Raw genomic sequence first — 14,105 nt, forward strand, 5'->3', positions numbered from 1 at the left:
TTAAACTTCTATCCTGAAGGTTGCCAACTGTTGTTAAACCCTCCCCATTACTGCTCTCTGTCTCCTTTGATGTCAATTCTCATGATGCTCAGAAGTATGTCCTGAAACCAGATTCTTCTATCTGAACCTCCAGCCTTTGATAGTTATTTCTTTGTAACAAAGGATTAGGAGACATCCTGTCTCCATATTCACATCTCTTACTCTACCATTGTAACAGCAAACTGCATTATTCACATCTGTTCCAGCTTGATGACATTTCCGAATGAGAGCAGCTGTAAATGAGAGACTTGAGGCAAAGCAAGGGTTGTTTTGATTAGGTAACAAAAGAAGATTCTAGCAGATGTCAAAACCATGAAGAGGTGGGCAGGGAAACCAAAAAGTATTTGAAGGAAAGGAGACACTGGATTTACTTTCACTGGACCAGAGAAAGTGAATAGAATATGTATAATATTTCCATATGAAGAGCTTAGATAAGGTTTAAAGACATTTTGGTTTGCAGTTTGGGACAAGATGCTGTCAGTTTAATATTCACAAAGCATTGTTAGAGTGTGGAATGTTTTATCAGGTGTGGTTGAGGTCAACAATTCCTTTTCCCCTGATAGATGCTGTTCAACCCATTGAGTCCCTCCAGCAGATTGTTGCTCCAATTCTTAGTTAACATTTTTTAAACATTTAACAGAATTATAAATGAATATTGGATTATATGAATGTGATTAACATACAAGCAGGGATATCAAAATATATCCTTTAAAATATACAAGAAAATTAAAATCCTTTACATTTTGAAATATTTAAATGAGAAAAGTAAAAAGCATGTACATTTTTTCTGGATAGAAAGTTAGCTAAGGATTAATTATGTCTGATATGTCATTAAAAATATCACTATTACCTCATGCCAGGAGATTTAAGAATTTCGAGGCAATTTACAACAGAACTATTTTATATGTGTTCAAATTAATTCAAGCGATGTTGTTGATTGAAGGCTACCCGTGGAGAAATGTTGAACAACTGACAACTTCAAGATTTCTGCATGTGCAGAAGCCCTAAATTGGCATCAATCTTACAGTCAACACCAATAGAACGGGGCCAACATATTGTCACTTATAAACTGACACACAACTCATCTGTATGCTGCCTTTCTCATAGGTGGATCCCACTCAGAATAGTGTTTTCCTATTACATGGGACATGGATGTAACTCCAGTAATCCACATCCCAAACTGGAAAATAGTGATGAATGCATATATGCACCTGGATCATTAGAAATGTTATTGACTGCATAGGTTTTTGCCATCAACATTACTAACAGGAATCTAAAAGTACAATGGCAATAAATATGAGAATAGCATAGAACCAATCTAGTTAGAGTCATAGAGTCATACAGAATGGAAACAGGTCCTTCGGTCCAACTGGTCCATGCTGACCAAGATTCCCGTCGAAGCAAGTCCCATTTGCCCACATTTGGCCCTCTAAACCTTTCCTATCCATGTACCTGTCCAAGTACATTTTAAGGCTTCTGGTTGAAAAATTTTATACATTTGACTCTGGTTCCTAATTTAAAGCAAGATTTTGCTGCCTTCTTCAAACCTGAAGCTGAAAGTTCCTCATTCCTTTCTCCTTAATGTGAAGATTTCAGTTCATAGTATCAATAGGACTGTTATTGACCAAGTATGTATAAAGTGCGCCATCCACCAAGTCCTGGCATTAAGCCTTATGCAGCTGAGCCTGGTCTCCAGACACATTGGTACCCCTTGCCACTGGATCAGAACTTTACTCTGTAAAGTCCATGTAGCAGCTTATGTGCAATGCTTACTCAAGCTAAATGCAACCACTCACAGGAAAATTCCATTTCACGTTATGAATTTCAGGACTTGAAATATCATGGACCATCCCAGCAATGACAAACCTGAATGCCACTCTACTATCATTACTTAGGACCCTAAATTCTTTGAATTTGACATTACCCTGAGTGAGACAAAATGGATAAACAGTTTAAAGATCAATGAAGTGGGTACACTTTCTTCTGGAAGGGTAAACCAGAAGAGGAATGCTGTTTTCACAAGGTGCAGAAAATATCCAAGGATACACCAAAAGCCTTGAGAAATATGCTACATCCTCACTGACTCTTGAGAATCCCAGGTCCATATGCATCAATAGCACCCAGAAGCCCTGTGTAAATGGTGAAGGACCACACCATCTCAAAATCTACTCAGCCAGCCACTCACTCCATGGAAGAGTCTATGGTTCCACATTCAGTCTCCTCAAAACTGGAGTGGAACCAAGTCACCCTTCATTCTAACGGACGTTCTCAGAAGAATATAATGCAACTTTAAAAGATGTGTCGTGGAACAACAGGAGAAATCAACCAGCAGAGGGCGATAGGAAGCTTTTGATGGAGGGACTGCGACCTTGAAGCACGTCAAGTGCTGGGAGGGGTAAAACTGCTTTTAGATTACTGCAGCGCTGTCAGCTTCAAAACCTTGCACCTCGTATAGTAGCAGTAATGGCAGATATAAATTTTCCTCTACATGGACAGCCCTTCCCTATGGGTCTCTGAACTTGTCAAAACTGCTGCTTTCTCTGATGGTCCATGGATGTAACAAGCTGAACCTGCTCAGCATATCTACCTGCTCATATTGTGAATTTTCTTAAGTTGCACATAGTGACGATGCTCTCATGGAGAGGAGAGAGAGTTTCTCTATCAATCAAACATTGATCACAGTAGTGTAAGAGACTAACTTTGATTTTCCTTCACTAACTGTACGTTTCTGGAGAATAATTCCTAAGATGCAGGAGAAGGAACTTAAAATGATGATATTGAGGGAAAGGAGAAACTTACAATAAAAATTATTACACAAAGCCAGAAGCGTCCTTTAAAGAACGAATCTTTTACTGGTTTAGACTTTAATATGTTCTGATTGCACTAACAGTATATGATTGGCTGGCATTACTCATACCTGTTCTCAACACATACTCTGATTTAAAACTGAATAAAAGGCAAGAGGATTAATAATTAAATTTGCCTTGGATAGGACGATAGGTGGCTCATTTAGATTTTCAATTTCAGCCTCAGCATAGCAGTAGTAGAAAAATATGGTACAAAAGGTTAGAAGAGTAAAATAATTGTCATGAGTGAGACTTAAAATTTTGGCAATTCGAGTATAGCAAGACCTTTAAAAATATCCTCTGGAGTAACATGACTGCTACTTTTGTTTGATAAGAAATCTTATGAAGGGATGTCTAGCTTAGCTATACCTTTCATGCCTTCCTGTAAAGAAATAAAGTGCCTTGTATAGCAGATCTTTGTGGATAAGTTGATGTGAGGTTTTCCATGGTGTGAGACTAATGACCACAACTGCACTTCAGACCATTCCTCCACTTAAGGAGCATATGGTGCAATGTCCTTGTCCTGTGGAGAGTTGACCAAGCTTTGCAGGGAGTGGGCAGGGTAGTTGAATTGAAGCCAGAAACCACTACTGTTGATTCAGTGATAAAGTGTTGGTTCTTTATGCTTATTTCTATCTGCCTGGATAATGAACCCATATCAGCTCCATGACTATTAACAGCTGTTTTTCAGAATGGGCAACATGGTGTAGTTTTCAATTCTTTGTAAACAGGAAGGTTGATGTTGTGTATGAAAACTTTCATCTCATGGAAATGCATGAAAGCAGTCAATGATGGCTTCCGTGACAGCAACACAGGTTATCAAAGTAGAATAATATAAGTTCATGTACTTACACAAAGTAGAAAAATATGGGAACAGACACAAAATGGGTTATTTTGCCTGGAGACAGGACATGTTTGCAGTATTTCACTATTTCTTTTCCCACTGCCTTTAATGATTCATTATACATCTTCTTGTCCATTTGTAGAAAATGGACTAACTGGTAAACTAAATTATAAAAATGCCAAAGAACTAGAATATTTCAAAAACTATTACTTTGGAGAAACAATATGCATCTTAGATGGTTGGGATGAAAATCTCCTCTTTCTTATGGCCATAAAAATTCTCAACCAAATGGATTTGGACAAGCTAATTTGTAAGAGGCCACATATCTAGGTTTGATTATAATATAATTATCTGGCACTGGGTTGTGAGGTACATTTGGAAGATTCACATTGATGGCTGCCTTGAGCAATAAAATGTAATATTGATACATTAGGAGGTACTCCTCTGTGACTGCTAAAAACTCATTATAAGAAAAAAATTCTTAGCAGAGATACAAAAGGCAGTTGAATGTGGACATCCTTCTTTCTATCTTTGGGCCATGATTTTCCATCCACTAATTTAGTTAATGAAAAATGATGAGATGATGCCCATATTCCTTTTAATACTTTCTGGTTTGCAAAATTGTTGGACTTGTCACTGGCAATGAAAATTTACTCAACTGATTGAGGCAGAATAAGAGGCATTTTCCCCTGTTTTTTATTAAATCCCATGTGCTATAGACAACTGAGGACTTCCTGACACTGCTCACCTTCATAAAATAAAACAGCTTTGTTGCAAAATAGTAATATTTTCACCTCTTTTTGCGAGGTTTTCTCCTTGCATTTTGAGCTTTCTCATGCTTTGGAGCAACATCCAATAAAAATATTGGTACTTGCTACATGACAATGCTTTTTTTAAGGATGAGATAAGATTTCTTTATTAGTCACGTGTACATCGAAACACACAGTGAAATGCACCTTTGAGTAGAATGTTCTGGGGGCAGCCCGCAAGTGTCGCCATGCTTCTGGTGCCAACATAGCATGCCCAGAACTTCCTAACCCATACGTCTTTGGAACGTGGGAGGAAACCGGAGCACCTGGAGGAAACTCACACAGACACAGGGAGAATGTACAAGCTCCTTACAGACAGCAGCCGGAATTGAACCCGGATCGCTGGTGCTGTAATAGTGCTGCAGAATGAGGATGTCTGAGAGGCTAAGTACAAAAATCTATTTGGTCACAGTTGGGCAGAAGGAAGCTATCACACTATTATGAGATTTCAGTAGGCCTTCAAACACTGGGAGGCGATAGAGATATAAATCTGCAGGAGAGAGTGATTGGTTGATCTGGTTCTGGGATTGAGGTGAGCCAAATCGACCAAGGATCAATAAGAGAATACTTAGGGAGTAGTGATCACTGGATCATTATGTTTGGACTAAATGGAGGGAAATGGAGAAATCTGGAGTAGAATTTCATATTGAAGGAGTAGTAACTTCAATGGGGTGAGAAGGAATCTGGCTAGGATAAACTGGAAGCAAATATTGATAGGTAAAACTTGAATGAAACATTGTGCAACCTTTAAAGAGGAAATATTTCTATATTTTCTGTTGTATTTCAGGAACAGGGTAGGTACGTTCCCACAAGGGGGACAAGCAAATGAACCAAAGCCAGAGACCCTTGGAAATCGAGGGAAATAAAGAAGATGGAATAAAAAGAGGGGGGACACTGCATGTCAGGTGAATAACTCCAGTGAGAAGCGGACTGAATATAGTAAATTGAAAGGGGGAATGAAAAGGAAAACAAAAAAAAAGAAAAAGGAGGGTATGAGAAGAGAATAACAATTAGCATAGAAGGGAAGTCAAAAGTTGTCTATAGACACGTAAAAGGTAAGTGGATACCAAGATGACAGTGTAGCTGATTATGCAAAAAGGTGATCTATGCATCAAGACAAAAGGCATAGATGGAATACTAAATGAGTTCTTCCTATCAGTCTTTACCAATAAAGAGGATGCTACTAAGAACTGACAGTAGAGATAATTAATTGGGTGAAAATTGATAAAGAGGAGATAATCGAAAAGCAGGCTATACTTAAAGTTAACAGGTCATGTGGTCTGGAGCAGATGCATTCTAGATTGCTGAGGGAAGTAGATGTGGAGGTTGTAGAAGGGGTTGCCTTAAACTACCAATGATCGAGGACGTGGTAATAGACTACAAAAAGACATAGATAGGCTGACAGAATGGGCATGAAAAATTTAATACAAAGAGCTGTGATGTACTTTGGCAGAAAGGATAGGGAAGACAATGTAGACTAAAGGGTATGAAGGAACAAAAGTTTCTGGTTGTACATGTGCACAAATTCTTGGAAGTAGCAGGACATGTTGAGAGAGTGATTAATAATGCATATGGGATCCTGAAAATTATGGATAGTACAAAAGCAGGGATATTATTTTGAAACATTGTTTGTATATCGCATACACTTTTGGTTGCTTCACTTTAAGAAGTGGGTGTCCAAGAGAGGGTGCAGAATAGATTTACTAGACTGGAGCAGCTGCAGTTTTCTTAGAACAGAGAGGATTGAGAGGAGATTTAAAAGGTCTACAAGATCATGGCTGGTTTAGATGGCGTATATAGAAGGAGGATATTCCCAGTAGTGAATCTGGGAACAGACTTAAAATTTTGGCCACAGAAAAAATGAGAGTATGTGAGAATATTTTTTTAATGAAGGGAATTGTAATGATCAGGAACTCATTACCCATAAGTATGATAGAAACAGGGTTTTGAAAGGGAGTTGGATAAGAACATGAAAGAGATTAATTTGGAGAGCAATGGGGGATGAGCAGGGAATGGACTGATAGGATTGGTCTACTAGAAGCCAAAGTGGAACTTTAAAATCAAAAAAACCCACAGATGCTAGAAATCTGAAATAAAACAGAAAAATTCTGAAAATACTCAGCACGTCTGACAGCACCTGTAATAAGAGAAACTTTTTCACTGATCCAGTTCTTTGTTAATTGCACTGGAAGATGAAACGTGAAAAATGACCCTTGGAGGTATTGCATCCAATGTAAGTATAATTACTAAAGGAAGGGTACAGAAGTTAACATGCCAGAAAATTTTCCTGAGAAGAGATATACTAATTTAACTTTGCAATTGAGTGCAAAAAGTGGGTGCTTAAGAGTAATAATGAAACAAAATAGTTTATGGACAGAACAAAGAAGCAAGTAAATTCCTAACTGGGTAAAAAATAGAAGTGATTCAGTTCTGTAGTAGTTTCTGTAAGATAAAAGTAATTACACAAAACATTGCAAAATATAGACCTTGTTGATAGTTTCGGTGTTGGTGGTAGAGAGTTGATGTGCTTCAGTTCTGCATTTTCATTTTCTAGCTGATCTCAAGATGAAGATTTTTTTTGCTGGAACTAGTGGCATGTCAAACTTAACTTCTTAAATTACCTTTTTGTAAAAAAAGTTCTTCAGCCTTGTAGCATATGCCAACAATTTTATTGGATGATGTTCCATTACACGAGAGAGGTCAAAATACCCAGAGAAAATCTAACTTCATGTCTTTCTTTTAAATCCATCAAAATGACAACAAAACTAAGAGTCATATACAAAGAGTAATCAGGAAATCTCAAGTATAAGAGAAACATGTCAATGGATTCCAGGATGCTATCTGGTTTTCAATTCTGATTAGTTTAACTAGCCAAGCATCCTTACTGCATCTATCTCCAATTCTTTTCTGCATCCCTAAACACATTTGCTGAGCTCATCCCATTCATGAGAACTGCTTCTTTCCTCTTTCCATCAAACTGTTGACCACCCAGCTGCCATTTCTGGCCCTTTTGCTTACTGACTTTTTTTGCTCCCCTCAGGTATTGTATTCTCTTGTCAATACTACTCATCACTTCAAAAACTCTTCCCCAACCCTCTCTGGACTTGTAACTACTGCCCTATCCTCTCCTAAATACTCCATTGCTTTATTCCTTATTAATTCTATTCTCATTTTGTCTCAAATTTGCTATTGGAAGCCCCAACAATTATGTTTCTACCAGAGAACTAAAATATCCAGAATTAAATCATGTGCTACTACTACTTCTCCATTTTCTGCTTTAATGGGGGCATCCTCCCTTGGTTGCACATTAACCTGTCAGATAAAAGACTGTGTATATCAGTTATGAGTTTTCTTCCATCCCCTGGCATTTACCTCCAGATCTAGTTTTGTTTTGCACCTCTTGATAACCCATATATGTGCTACCTTTGACAACATAATTCACAAGAATGAGATCAATGTTCATATCTGCACTGAAGACACTCAGTTCTACCTCACTATCACCAGTCTTGATCTCTGCCAGATAATTTTGGATAAGCTGAAAATTTCTCTGATCAAACCCATTGCTTCTGTTCTTGCCTCAGCCCCTCTGCTGCTAAAACTCCCATCAATACTTTTGACACCTCAATACTTAATGTTTCTAATTCCCTTTTGATTGATCTCCGAACCTCTGCCCTACTAAAACAAAACTGATTTTCTTCAGTCCAGTATTAAGTCCCACTTACTCATCATTCTTGTCTTTGCTTCCAGTCAACAAACCCTTCAATGCATAATTCCCATAATCATGTTTAACTCCTTTAATAACCTGGATCTGTGACCTCACCTAGCCCAGCATCTCTGCTCCTTCGACTGTCTGCTTGTGCAATGCGCCTCCACTGATGGTAGTCTTCAACTTCTTCCCCATCAACATCCTCCTTCGACCCACCTCTTTAACCAAGCCTTTTAATCACTGTTCCAATATCTGCTTTGGCTAGGGATCCATTTTTTTACATTACATTTCCATGAATTACCTTGGAACATAAATGCTTGTTGTTGTGGTTCCCCACTGGAAGCATGGAATGAGTGAACTTAACCTAAAATGAAATAAAATGTCACTTGCCAGTTCCTGCTTCGATGTACTGACGTGATGAAATTATCTGTATAGCTGGCATGCAAAACAAAGTTTTTCACTGTATCTCAGTACATATGACAATAATAGATCAATTTACCAGTTCCACTGTGGAGGGAAGAAGAGTCCGATGAATAGAAAGAAAGGTGTCACAACACAATCACAACAAAGGGAAACATATTTGTAACTGATATGAAGGAATTTTACCATCAGTTTGACTCCAATTCACTTCATTGAATAAGTAAGGCCACAAAGACAAGAATAAATGAACAGACACACTTTAAAAATCAATTATATTGCCTTGTTCATTGTAGTATTGTTGGTCATGACATGTTTATTTAATCTGTCCTGCAAGAGGGAAGTTTCATTTGTCTGGAGCATGAATTGGTGATAGGATGCAAAGCTATAGCACTGAGTCACTGACAAAAAGATCCTAGAATGGTTATGGCACACAAGGATGACATTTGGTCCATTGAGTCATAGCAGTCCTGTACCGCTCAGATTCAGCTCAATGGATTTGTTAATTTAGCCCACAGATATCATGTTCATCAATAATTTCATTAATTTTGCAAAAGGCTTTTGAAAGCCTAGGCAGACGTGCTCTGGCAAATTTAATAGTTATAAGAATCCCCATAAGTACTGGAACATTAGTAAGAATGAATTACAGTGCCAGGTTAATATGAAGGACACAGCAAATAATTGTTTTGTGCAGTACTCAGTGGATAAATGCCAACATTTATTAAGGGAGTAACTGACCTATACCGACCAGAAAGTTTCATGGCTAATTCCCTGGTCTGGGTGTAGTTAGCAGTTCGCAAATACGGCAATGACACGACTTTTGAAATTAGGTTTACTATTCCCTATCACTGTCCAGTCAAGTTTGATTTCTAACTTTTCCTTGATCTGATGAAAGGCCATTGCTCTGAAATGTTAACTCTCTCTGTCCCTAAAGATGCTGCTTGATCTGCTGACTATTTATAGTATGTTCTGTTTTATACATCACTATTCAGTTTTCAATGATAGAGATACATGTGAGTAGATATTAGACAAGAATGAGATTATGCTTGGCTCTAATGTTTCTTGTTAACAACTAGCCTGCAAAAATTTACTGTTGAGATTCTTGTGAATAATGGCACTTGGATAAGATATGAGACAAAAACTGGTTTGTATGGAATTGTTTCCTCATAAAGATTAAAAAGGCAAAGAGGGAAAATAAAATATTCCCCCTATAAAAATTGTTATATACAGAACAATGAAATATTTCAATATGAAAATAAATGTCCAGCAGAGATCTTAACATCAATGTTATTTGGGTTAATGGCAGACCTGATAATAAATCAGAGCAAAAAGAGCAGTGGATTCAGATGAAGAAAATGGCAAAGCTTTGATACTTAGGGGAGTAAATTAGGCCAATTGTTAAAGCAATACCTGGCCACATAAGGACTAAAATGCTGTTCTAGATGCTGAATTATGTGAAGGCTTCATAATGTGGGTGGCACAGTGGAGCAGCTAGTAGAATCACTGCCTCACAACTTCAAGAGACCAAGTTCAACCCTGGCCTTGGGTGGTATCTGTGAAGGTTGCATATTCTCCCTGTGATCGGATAGGTTTCCTCCAGGTGCTCCAGTCTCCCTCACAGCCTAGGGATGTGTGAGTTGGTAGGTTAATTGACCACTGTAAATTACCTGAGTGTGTAGGTGAGTGGCAGGGAATCCATGGGGAATTGATGAAAATGTTCGATTAATGATTAGTATAAATGGGTGGTTGATGGTCAGTGCAGACCTAGTGGGCTGAGGGACCTGTTTTCATGCTGTATCTCTCCATATCTCTAATGGGCTAACGAGCACTATTTCCCATGTGCTTTTTCTGTAGGCCTCTGTGAGTACAGGCTGGATGCCCATATATGCATCCTCATACTGGTTGACACTGTTCTGAGTTGACACAGTTTCAGGATGGCCATTGTTCAACAGGAGACCAAATCTAAAAGCACTAAAAACATTGTACTTTTGCCTTACGTGTCCAAAAGCCAAGGTATGGGTCTCAGAGACGATGGGTGAGTGGCACTGGGCATGAGTTGGGAAAGGAGCAGCATAGTTTTGAATGACCTCACCTTAATGAAAGATGAAGAAAGGGAGGCCAGCCAGAAATGCATTGGAACAGCCTAGTCTAGTTATGTTTCAGCGGTCGAAATAGGAGTCTAAGTTTTGACATAGACTTATAGTCCAAAGTTCATCTCAGGGTTAAGCACGACCTCAAGTTTACACTAATTTGATTCAATTTCAGACAGCTATCAGGTATGAAATTGGTGGCAAGGAAACAGAGTTGGTATGAGGGGTTCTAATTGCATACCAGCATGAGGTATTTTCACAGCAGAGCAGGTATTGGGGGTGCAAACAGAGTAACTCTTCTATATTGTAAATTGCTTTGAATCTCTTCGTTATTTTTTGAGGAACTCCTATTGAAAACCCTTTGATGTAAAAATGGGTGGGAGCTAAAGATAACTTCTATACTTACCTACCATGACAAGAGGAAGCCATTCCACCTGTCAAGTCCATGCCAAATCCCAGAAGAGCAGACCCATTTTGTCCTGCTGCACCACTGTGCTACCAAATAAAGGGAGAGCTTTATTCCTTTATTAATAGGAATAAAGGGAGAGCTTTATTCCTATTAATAAAGGAATAAAGCTCTCCCTTTATTCCTTTACCACTTACCTATACTAAGGGACAATTTACAGTCGCCGATTAACTTAACAGCAGATCTTTAGAATGTGGGAGGAGACGGAGCACCCAGCAGAAACGGGAGGAACGTAGTAAGGATCCAACCCAGCAGCTATGAGGAAACAGCACTAACTGCTGCACCACTGTGCTACCAATTGCCACCAAAACTTGAGGGATCGGTAGCAGCAGAGGAGTAAACAAAAAAAACTAGAAAAAAATTTAAGAGGTCGTCAAAATACGATAAGTATGTTTTGCATATGGTATACATTTAATGTTGCCAAACAATTTGTCATTCTCTTTTTACACGGATGTTGGTTATGTCTGAGGCACATAAGAACAGACTCACAGAGGGAAGCAAAGATAATCTGAGAGCATCACCCGTCACGGATAACCATATTGGGAATGTTTCTTTTGTTACTGCTTTCTGTCACCTGCCTTTCAAACTGTTTCTTATTCAGGGAGGTAGGCTTGAGGGAGCAAAACTATCTACACGATCCCCTCCAAGTGCACACCATCCTGATTCGGAATTTTATCTTTGCTTAAAATGTGGAACTCCCCCTCCCCTGCACCCAAGAAATGTCTTCATCAAGGACCGCAGCAATTGAAGGCAGCTTACTACCAACTTCTTCAGGATAAATAGGTATGAACAATAAATCCCTACTTTACCAGTTATGCCTGAATTAAGGGAAAATCCAAGTTTATGTACCACAACTATCGGGCATACCCCATCATATAATGAGAGGTAATAAAGGAGGATTTCCTTTCTAATTTGAAAATTAAATTATTTTCATATATATTTACTTTTATGAACAGGAAATTCAGAAACAGGGATGCCAAACACAACCTTTTACAACTCATTACGGGCTGCGATGCATTGATTTATGTATATATTACTTAATTTTCATTTATCAATTGGAATAAATTACCAGTTTACTGAGCAGTGAAAATAAGCGCTCAGGAGGTCTGAATGGTTGCAAATTTTGGGGTGGGACTTCCTCTGTTGGAGCCGGAAGACTCGAAACAGAGTGAAATCCGGAAATTGGAGGTGAAATATTAGCACAGAGAGTGAGCCCCAGGGAAGGTGCATCGTGGAGGTTGGTTCAGGTGGACCGCAAGAGTGTTTGGTCCCTGTGCGTAATATTGAGCTGCTGCATTTAAACGAAGAAGAAAGCAAAAACTGTTTACATCAGTTTCTCATGTCCGCATGAGGTGTTCATTATGTGGTTGAAGCCTGAAGAAGTACTGCTGAAAAATGCTCTCAAGCTCTGGGTGACGGAGAAATCCAATTCTTACTTCATTTTACAGCGCAGGAGGAGACAGGGAGACAGCGGCGGAAAACTCTCCGGTGAGAGAAAGGGAGAGGGAGGACAGTCCTCTTATGAAACTGATTCCCTGTATAACTGTGCAGATGTTTATATTTAGGTTGAGTCCGAGGTAAATGGCAATGATTATCTTACTTGGTTGGCAGTCAGCCTTATTGTGCATTGTTTGGTTACAATTACGCGTTTGTTGAACCGCACAGGTGGCTTAACTGGGCTAAATAGCAATTTTTGTTTTATCATAATTTGGTTTCTGAGTAACAATTAAGTTATCATGGGCATTTTCAAGTGCCGTACAGAGCTACGAACTGTGTGGTCATTTTAGAGGTGAGCCTAGTTGCATTTTGTGTTTAAGTGGCATGATAGAGAGCACCACCCGGCACGGAATAACACCGCTTGAATGCCATCCAGGTCCGTTGTTCACCTGGCCGACCAAAGCGCCAGCTTTTTTTGTTCAATGCGGTGTCGTTTTACATCATGGCTGGGGGCAGAACAGGCAGGTTTTAAATCCCGTTTTTTAATCTGTTAAAGCCTTTTCTGTAAGCATTGAGAGTGGCCTGCAATGGACGGTGACTTCACGCAAAGGTGAATTAGTTTATTTGTGGTAACCACCACAGAGTTGCCTTTTGTATGGTGTGGTGGCTTTCCTACGTGCATTCAACGCTGCAACTCGTATCGCTAGGGTCTCCTGAATTACAGCTATAAACTTGAGTTATGGTGACTTATGATTTTGAATTGATATTATTCCATATCATTGCCTACAGTGACTGCATCTACACTGGGTAAGGATACAATTAATTATACACTTTGAATGGATTTAACATATTTGTGATGGGTACAAGAAATTTTTAATGTAGTACATTTGAAGATGACAGTTTTGAATTGAATATTACCGTTCATAAGTGATTTCAGTCCTCTGGTTAGTGCTGCATCATAATAAAGTCATAGATGTTTGAGTTTGGCAGGAATAAATGGATTTAAGTGGCAGAGATTTGGGTAAGATACAAATAATGTTTGGATATTACTTGGTCTGGTTTAGATTTGAATTAAAAACCTTGAGTAGTCCTGCAACTCTCTCCATGTTTAAGTGAGGTCAAAGTGTAGCTTGCTGAGACAGGACAATGTGCACAATGTCTTGCCTATGCATTAGATGGGAAAGGAAAAGAAGTGGGTGGGGGAAGATAATTCACTTCTTGATCTGCCTGCCCACTCCTCTTGTCCAAACTTTTACTAAGGCTTTGAACTTGGACTTGTTACAGTCTTACTAATCCTGTCTTTCTAATCCTGTCTTTCTCACAACTCTACTAATCCATCACAATGATTGAATGGAACCTGTCCTTAAAGGTACCCACCATCTCCATGATTAAAACTTTAATTATGTTTCACAACAATTGGAAAAAGTCTCATCGTTACAAAGCACCATCCT

The 14,105-nt window shown here is 38.8% G+C and overlaps 1 protein-coding gene across 3 annotated transcripts in view; it reads left to right on the top strand.

Annotated features, from left to right (window-relative positions):
• The first annotated feature begins 12,400 nt into the window (after positions 1 to 12,400).
• LOC127576185 (TBC1 domain family member 8) overlaps positions 12,401 to 14,105 on the top strand; it is a 78,133-nt gene continuing 76,428 nt past the window's right edge. For 2 of the 3 annotated variants that reach the window (XM_052026587.1, XM_052026588.1), the window contains exon 1: positions 12,401 to 12,705. In XM_052026587.1, coding sequence (XP_051882547.1) covers positions 12,579 to 12,705 — 127 coding nt within the window. In that variant the 5' untranslated portion in view covers positions 12,401 to 12,578. The other variant, XM_052026589.1, reaches the window with a different exon arrangement.

This window comes from Pristis pectinata, chromosome 11, assembly GCF_009764475.1.
Source record: "Pristis pectinata isolate sPriPec2 chromosome 11, sPriPec2.1.pri, whole genome shotgun sequence".
NCBI classification, from domain to species: domain Eukaryota; kingdom Metazoa; phylum Chordata; class Chondrichthyes; order Rhinopristiformes; family Pristidae; genus Pristis; species Pristis pectinata.